The 9,299-nt window shown below is 35.8% G+C and overlaps 1 protein-coding gene across 1 annotated transcript in view; it reads left to right on the top strand.

The window, feature by feature from the left end:
* LOC107041210 overlaps positions 1–9,248 on the top strand; it is a 15,082-nt gene extending 5,834 nt beyond the window's left edge. The window contains exons 3-5 of the mRNA XM_015261652.1: positions 168–300; positions 7,809–7,915; positions 8,694–9,248. Coding sequence (XP_015117138.1) covers positions 168–300; positions 7,809–7,915; positions 8,694–9,134 — 681 coding nt within the window. The 3' untranslated portion in view covers positions 9,135–9,248. The remainder of the gene's footprint in view (positions 1–167; positions 301–7,808; positions 7,916–8,693) is intronic.
* Positions 9,249–9,299: the final 51 nt, after the last annotated feature.

The following is a 9,299-nucleotide window of genomic DNA, read 5'->3' as shown; positions in this document are numbered from 1 at the left end:
GCCTGCCCCCTCCCCCTGTTTCCCAGTAGATTTGTCATCTCGTTTCGTTGAACTCGAGATACTTTTACTGTTTCACCTATCGTTTTATCGCCCCCTCTCTCCTCCCCCGTCAGCAAACTTCCGGGGAAAAATAAATTTCATCGGCATTGGTTTTATTGTAATTGCAGGTAGTGATGTGCGGGGCTGTACCGGCAATGGTGCGCTCCGTGAGTCTCTACTCGACTTGCAGCAGCGGCAATATCACCGTGTTGGGACGCAACGTCAAGGCCATGGCGCGGGATGAATTCAACGCACCTTATCGTAAGTATATTAATTTTATGAAATTTTTCATTAACCCTGTCAATCCCACAATTTTTATTTCATCAACGATTCGCAATGAATATTTATTTGATTGGAAAACGTCGTCAGAGTCATTTCAAATGAATATTCTTCATTCTCTAATAAAAAGTGCGAAATTTCAGTCTTCAAATCGACGATTTCTCCTGGCCCAGCGATGCGATTTAGGCGAGTCAAGGCTCATTTTTTAAGCTTGAAATAATACCTTGAAAATGAAAAAAAAGAGCGAAATTTCACTCTGCCGTTGCCGAGTTATTGGAGACTAAAGATGATCCCTTTCACTCCACTCTCTAAAATAAAAAATAAAACTTTTTGTTGAATCGCCTATATCCCATGAACTAATGATGTGATTTTGATGAATGAGGGCTCATTTTCAAGCTCCAAAAAATATCTTGAAAATGGAAGAAAAGTATTGAAATTTCACTCCGCCGTTCTCAAGTTATTGAAGACCGAAGCTGATCTGTTTTGCTCCACTTTCTCCTACTGTTGTAATTAATAAATAATTCAAGTAAGAAAACAAATTAATTGAAGAAAATAATTTCATTTATTTGAAATATGTGAAATAAAATTTTTTCGCCGTGGAGAAACACCTATTTGACCTGACAAAATCCCAACAATTCACGAGCCGAGAAAAATAATTCCCGAAAAACAAGCGAGAATGGTAACGCCTCGTAATAATCATGCCCCAAAAATCTGGCTCGCGTGCAGCTTGCAATTTGCCGAATAATTCGTGGGACCCATCCCTCTGTTTTTTCTTTTAATTTGCCGGAATATCACGAAACATTGGCATACAGTGAACACAGCCGAATGGAATATGAGGGAAACGTACGTGGTAAAGAACGAGCTGTCCGCCCTATCCATGCCGGGCGGCATCTCTGTGAAAATAATCCACCTTCGGGGTGTGCGAGACCAGCGAGAAAGGGAGTAAAGAGAGTGAAAAGGTAGCGAGAGAGGCGCTTGAACAAACAGAGGAGCCAGTTTTCGCGCGCCGCACGCTGAGCTCCCCGTCTACACCTCCCCAAGATCCATCGCTTTCATTCCCATATCTTGCGGGCTATACTTCATCGCGAGGTACCTAATACTCGTTTCGAGTTCGAGGGCGATTAATCAACATCACGGGAGGAATCATTCCCGAAAAAAACGACTTCTGAAGGTGATTCGAGTGAGAAAGTCTCTGAAATTAAATTATTTTCCAAAGAATCAAATTCAGCAGTAAAACGTCAACAGTAAAAAATCCTTTTCTCGAATTCTAAGAGACATCGACATTTGGAAAAGATATTTGGAAAGTCTTGGAATTGTCTCTGCAGTTAACTATTTTACTTTATTTTTTTTCAATGCATTTATAATATTTTTTTCTATGAACAAAAGTTGTAGATGAAAATTTTACATCCAACCGATTCAATCATTAAATCATCTCGTTTAGCGCCAAAATTTCCCCAAAATTTTTTGAAATTTTTACTGAAAATACTTCAATGATCCTTCTATCGAATGGCAGAAGTTGAATTTCGATTTGTTGAATAATTTGTTTCTTATAAACAAATTTAGCATGTTCGAAATTGGTGGCAAAAATTAGGAAATTCTCTAGGAGTTCATTTCAAAGTTCAATACAGCCAATGCATTTTATTTCAATTTTTTAAGTCTCCCGGGCGTTGCGCGAATTCGCGTTATATGGGCGCCGTGAGGGATTAAAAATAAAAAAAAAAATTCAAATTTTATTTTGCAAAAAAAATCAACATTTAATTCTTGCAAATAAATGATAAAAATTATTTAAACTATTACTCGCCTTATTATATTTTTTACATGAAGTCGATTTTGAAAAAAATTATTTTATATATTTTATATATTCATTAGTTGCAGTTGGATTTTACTTATTTTTTGTTGTTGATAGAAAAAATTGACTCATGTTTTTTTTTAAACAAATTCTATCGGAAAGACTTGATGATTCAATGAAAAATCGGAGTAATGACCTGCGATACGGCAGTTACGGTCTAACGATTTCCAAAGCTTCCTCGAGGATCGGTCAGTTCCATGCTGTATGTTTATCGCGATAGGGCATATTGACGTGGAAATGATACCACCACGAGCCGGAGTGGAAATCATCGGGAGAACTGGAATTTAATTAATCTACTGTGCGCGAACTGTGATTATCGTGTTGAAAGTTTAAACCAGACTTCACCTGTCCCACCTTTGATCTCCGCTCGTTGCGGGACGGTTGTGCTTTGTGGATTGGCCGGTAACAAAAATTCTCAAATATTATGATTGAGTACAATATTATTCAGATGTTGTTATTTCGAACTGTTATTAATTACAATAATTCCACAGAGTAATTTTGCTGATATTTTTTGTATTCAGGATAGGACTCTCCCAAAAAACTAATATGAGAACAATATTTTTCCTTAATAACTTTGAATTCTCTCCCATGTTTATCTATTCATTCATTTATTGAGAGAGTGATAAAGAGGATTTAGTGGTTGTGTTTGGCTACTGCGCCACCTTGCGGTGGCGTCTCTGTACCAGAGCTGGCGACTATTTCATAAGAATCAGATTGAAATTGCAGTTCAAACGATTTTTCAAAACGCAATAATTTGTCATTACGAAAATAAATATAAACACCTATTCAAATATGATTTTATTCGACACATTTGGTGACTTCGAGGCGACAAATGGTCTTGAATATTAGTACTAACGAATTTTTAATCATCAAAGTTTTTTCAGGGCCAGAAAACACTTGGAAATATTCATTCCTTATAATGATTTTTAATTCTTCCCTATGTTTGTTTATTCATTCATTTATTGAAAGACAGTAATGAAACGTGTTTAGTAGTTGCATTTAGCTACTGCGCCACCTTGCGGTGGCGTCTCTGTACCAAGGCCGGAGACTATTACATAAAAATCAAATAGAAATAGCAATCTAAATTTCTCAAAATGCAATAATATTTGGCAATCCAACCAAAAGTTCATTCATCCCACAATCTTCAACTGACTCTTCATTCAAACAATTTTATTTCTCACATTTAATGACTCCGACATGCCGAATCATCCTAAAAAATACTATATAAAAAAATTAATTATATAAATTAATCAGAAGAGAGAAGTGGGAGAGGCAAGGGCGACGAATGGGGAGCCTATAAAACCGTAATGGCAGTCGGAAAGAAAATATGAATAAAAAAAATTAAAAAAAATATCTGTAACTTAATCGCAAATTTATTACAAAATTAATATAATATATTTGCGATCGTCAAAATTCTTTCCAAATCCATCAGACACCTGGGAAAATATCTTCAATGAGCAGTTGTGTTCAGCTAGTGCGCCACCTTGCAGTGGCGTCTCTGTACCACAGCCCGGGACGCTCGCCCATTTATTTATCCTCCTCATTGCCCATAAGAAAGCCCCGAACCACTGTTTAAAATCTATTTCCAGTATCTGCCGCAACCAGCCCCCCTCTGGATCAGAATCCCGTCTCTCCAATTAATTGTTCCACCGCGTCCATTAATTAATAGCCCCTCCATCCTCACTCCATGACGCCGATTGCGATCAGCCTCACCCCCTCACCCGCCGATGCAGTGCCAAGCTGCAATTTGTTTTCTCGCCCTCAGCGCATCTCTACTTTATGCTCCAATATAAGTGGTAAATACCGAAGATAGTTTTATACCCGTCAACGTGAGATCGATCGACCAGTGCAATTTTCGTTCTGCCACATCCCCGATAAACCTCCCCGTATAATCAAATACGACTGTACGACGACTATTAGTCCCACTGGCCGTGCGCTGAGATTTAATTGAGGAGACGAGTTAATTATCGCTGTTTTATTCAATCGTAAAGGAATCATTCGATGATAATTGAAGGGATTTTTCCCCTAGACTGAGAGAAAAACGACAAGGTTCTCAAACAAGTCTTACTTGTGCCAAGAAAATAGTTTTTTGAAAATTATCAGAAAAGGATTTTTTTGGGCCAAACATGCAGAGAGGGCGCCGGAATGAAAAATTGTGGCGTAAAAATAGATTTAGTGGTTCAAAAAAAATTGCATTCTCCGTTTTATGCGAAACAAGGGATAGTATTTTTTCGTTTCGGCTGTCTAATAATCACAGACAAGAAATGAACCCTTAAATGAAAAAATAATAATGGTATGATAGCAATCTTGTAACTTAGGGATAAAATATTAATTGATAAATTTTCCTCTATATGAGATATTTTATAATTATTCATGTTTGAGACTTTCAAATTCGAAGCAAACAAATTCTTTTTTGGCAATTTTCAATTAGCGATTTTGTTGGCCCAAACAAGACTTGTTTGACAACGTGTTTGTTTTTCTCTCTGTGTGGCACATGCAGCTAACAATCTTTGGCATGAGTTTTATCCGGGCTTCCCAGCGACGCGAAACAGCTCCCCCTTTATTATTATTAAAATGTTAACGGGCCATCACCGGGCCCTATCTCATTTGAATATCAGTATCATTGTTCAGATCTCCAATTGAGATTAAAATAAACATGACTTCTTCCAGTCACGCGATGCCAGCACTCAAGATTCCTTACGAGTACTGAAATATCTGCATCCAAATTAGTCTTAATTTATTAACTAATCCTTTAAAAAGCCATTTTGGATTGAGAATGGGAATTGAATGAAGGATAAAAATTAAGTAGGGGGTGGAATGAGAGGGGGCAGGGGGAAATTTATTCATGAATGTTGCAATAGTTTAGCCCTATGTTTCATTTCATTGGGGGTATCGGCGGAGCCGCAAGATTAGAGGCTGACCCAAATGAATTAAAAGGCAATTTTAATCAAAAGCGAGAGCACCGGCTTTTAGGCACCATTACCCACGATAATAACCTGGGATGGGTCAGGACGCGTGAACCACGCGGGATAAGAATTGCTTCTTAAAGTGAGTTTGAAATTAGGGGTGGGGGTGGAGGATCGAGAACATGAGTTTATTCTTGGTTTAATGGAATTGGGTTGCAGCATTTCGATGAATTTTTCTGATTTTTTCAGACCTCAATTTTTTAACAACAAATTTTTGCAATTTTTAAAAACGTTTTGGTCCTTGAATTTCGATTATTTGAGAAATGAAAATTTTTGGTTCTTGATTTGATGATTTGAACAAAAATTAAAAACTTTCTCTTGAATTAATAATGAACATATTTATTTATTCATTCACTTATTGAGAGCGAGAGCGTGATGGAATGTATTTAGAGGTTCGGTTTAGCTACTGCGCCACCTTGCGGTGGCGTCTCTGCACCAGAACTGGGGGCTCTTGAATTAACAACATCTTTTTCTTGAATTAATCATTATTCCAGTTTTCAAATTCAACTTCTCATATTTCAATATTTTCAAAAATATCTTCATAATTTATAATTCGATCTCAATGTATTCGTAACTCCTTCATTATTAAATCGGTATCATCTGAAACGTTGTCTTAATTAATGTTGAATTAATGTTTAATCAATCCTCAACTTCAACAATCTAAACTTCAATTAAATAGTTTTTTATTTAAAGGAAAATTCATGTTAAAAGCTTCAACATGAATTTTTGTAAGTTCGTAACTTTGTTACTGACAATTTGAAATTGTTTTCTCACTGTGGAACCCCGCGATAGTCCCAAAAAAATTATCTTCACCTATCACGAAAGACGAAGAAAAACCCAAAGAGAAAAGAAACCCTTTATGATGCAGTTGGGGGACATTCTTGATTCCGATGTCAGGACCACTTGAATTTAACGAGGCGCAGCGGCAAATGGGCCACCCTGTCGTTCCCTCTTGTCACCTCTCCCGATGTGTGGTCTCGTCAACAAATCTCTTCCCCTTTCACTCCTCCCCATCAATGACAATTAAATCCTCATTTGTTTAATCTTAATTCCCTCCTTCATTTTCTGGAGATTGTGGCTTTTGAAAAAAAATTATTATTTGAATTCAAATCGTAGAGTTTTTTTTCTCAAGACTCTCAAGACTCACCGCGGGAATTTTCAGTATGTAAATTTGTCAATTGAAGTTTGTACAAAAAAAAATGAAAAAATCCATAGATGAACAGAATTAAAATTATATTTATCAAAAATTCCTTCTTAACATTCACTTTTTATAAATAAATAATACTCTTTTTAAAAATAAAATTGTCACATTTTAAATTAAAATGTGTAAAATTCGTACTTTTATTGAATAATGAAGTAAATAATAGTAAAAATTGAAAAATAAAAAAATTGTTTATTATATGTATGGACTAAAAATGAAAAATGCATAATTTGTCAGAAAATTTCGTAATGTCGAAACGTTCAGTGAAAAAATAGCAGACATAGAATGCCAAATTGTTTAAAAATAAAATCGTTGAATATTGCATAAAAAGTGACACAATTAATTAATAAACTCGTATTTTCAAAGTAGCTCTACCCTTACAGTAAATTCAAAGATTATTGAAAACTGTAAAAAATTGCAGAAAACTCGATTAGATTCGGAATTCTAATTTTTTTCTTAATTTAATGATCGTTTTGGTTTATCAAAGAAGAAATGTTTAAAAATCAGGATTTAAAGCAGTGTCTTACGTGAAAATCAACATTTCCATTGTAATCAAAGATTAAAATCTGACTTTTTTTATTACATGTGAAAAAATGAAGAATGTTTTTGACACCTCATAAAAAATAATCTACCGTTTTACAAACAAGTTTCATTATTTATTTATAAGAGGGAACTGTTTGAAAAAATATCAATATTTTGCGAAATTTAATTTAGATAATACTGACTGGGTGCGAATTTTTAAAATTTTTTCAATATCCAAAAGTACAGCGTAGCCCGGCCGAAGAGTAGAGCTACTTTAATGCTTGAATCCCATGAACTCTCAAATGAATGAATAATGTGAATAAAAACTCAAATGAAAATCACGTTTGAGTTTCCATTGAACGAAACAAATCATTCGTTAAATTTTTTTTTTCGAATAAACAATTCTTCTGGGGGCACCCCCGAAAGGGCATGACCCAAACTATTTCGTAATATCGAAGAGTCCAGTGAAATGGTTGGCGACGAGGGCGAACCACTCCTGATGAACACTCAGTCCAAGACAGGGCTGCTAAGTGGCAAAGTACACACCGTACCGTCTGTGTCTCCTTCATTAGCACCAACTAGCCCGCGGTTCTTTATTCATACGTACTCTCTCGTCTCGGCACGCAAAGTACAAGTGTGCTAGAAAAAAATAAAGGAGACAGGGGGAGTAAAAATGAGAGTCCCTCGGCCGATGTGAGACACGCCATAAACCTGAAGAGGAGCCAATGCTCTTTTCTCAGAAAATTTACCTCTCAGTACATATTCCCGAACGGACATTCCTCACTCTGCCATTCGCATGTTGCTGTACTACTTTTTTTTCCCTTCATCGGCCCCATCTTCCGGGGTTATGAGGCCTGGGGGATGGGGGTGGAGGGGGAGAAAAAATGTGGGGAACTCCGGATAGTCGTGGGGGCAACATTTGGTAATTCTTTCGCTCTGATTTATGTTGCAGAGAAACTATCGACACAGTCGGACGACTTCAGTAAGAAGTTGTACATATATGCTGAGAAATCGCAACGGTATATTTGTTTTAATAAACGCTGGAAATTAGTGGCTTTGGTGAGTAAATCATTATTTATTGGGTTAACAATTGTTTTAAAAATTGTGACAATTTCGGGTGGAAGAATTTGAGAATTGAAGAATTTTCCATGTTTTTTTAAATGGATACGATAATTGAATAAAAAATATAAGAAACGTATTTTTTTTTAATTCAATAAATAATGAGAATTAATTCAATTAATAAATAAAACAGTTGTAATTATTTTATTTTTTACAATTAGAAAAATTGAAAAATTTTGCATTTTTTTTGGTCCTTAAATTTAGATTATTTAGATAGATTTTTTAATTGAGAAAAAAACATCGTTCTTGATTTGATGATTTTTTAAAATTGAAAACATTCGCTTTCTTGGATTAACAATGATCATATTTATTTATCCATTCACTTTTTGAGAGAGAGAGAGTGATGGAACGTATTTTTCATGATTTTTTTTGTTAACGCATATGAAATTTGAATAAAAAATACGAAATAAATTTTTTTTCAATTGAATAAATAATGAAAATTAATTCACTGAATAAATAAAACAGCTGTAATTGTTTTATTCTCCTAAATTTGAAAAACAGAAAATTTTCGCATTTTTAAAATTTTGATAAATAATGAAAAAATCATGGAAAAAAGTAATAAAGCCGGTATTTGCAATGGCGCAGTAGTTAATTTTGTTTTAACATATTTCCAGACAGAAAAAAATGTAATTTTCATTCATAAAAAATCCATTAAAGCCCCTTCAAGCGAACAACCAAAAAAATTTAATCCGCCCCCTGTAAAATTACCTGTCCACAGCCAAAAAAACAGAGGGACGCAATGTGCCAGTTCTACGAGTCATATCACGGCTCCTACCTGAGGTACAACAGTGCAGTAGACACCACAAAATACCTCGGCTTCAACAAATACGGAAAGCCGATAAAAGGCCAACGAGTCCGGCAACAATGTTTCAACTTCATGAAATACAATCCAAGTTTCAGTATTTCCGTGCACAATGAGCTCATGAACAAAGCGTCAAGCGATCACACAATCAAGATCACGAAGAAGCATCACCAGAGCCATCAGCCGCACAGAGGAGCCGGCCATCGAGCCAAAAAAAATTCAATACAGTCTGACGGATTGACGAGAGAAACAACGACACATCGTCACCGACACTCGAATCGTCTCAAATCCCACGATGAATTTACAATTCCCCGGAGACGACACCAGAGCCGCCACCTGGAGGCTAGCAAATATTGAGCTGAATCTACTTGAAGAAAACAACAATTCCTTCAAATTCATTCTTTTCCGATATTATTTTTGGCTCGATCATCAAGACTGTCTCACACACGTGAGGAAATAACAAATATTAAATGTTATTCCACGAGGAATGGCGCTAGACCAACCCCTCCCCTCCCTCTCCTC

This window comes from Diachasma alloeum, unplaced genomic scaffold (genome assembly GCF_001412515.2).
Source record: "Diachasma alloeum isolate Michigan unplaced genomic scaffold, Dall2.0 Dall_scaffold_00359, whole genome shotgun sequence".
Lineage (NCBI taxonomy): Eukaryota > Metazoa > Arthropoda > Insecta > Hymenoptera > Braconidae > Diachasma > Diachasma alloeum.
This window is presented reverse-complemented; position numbering and strand designations above follow the sequence as displayed.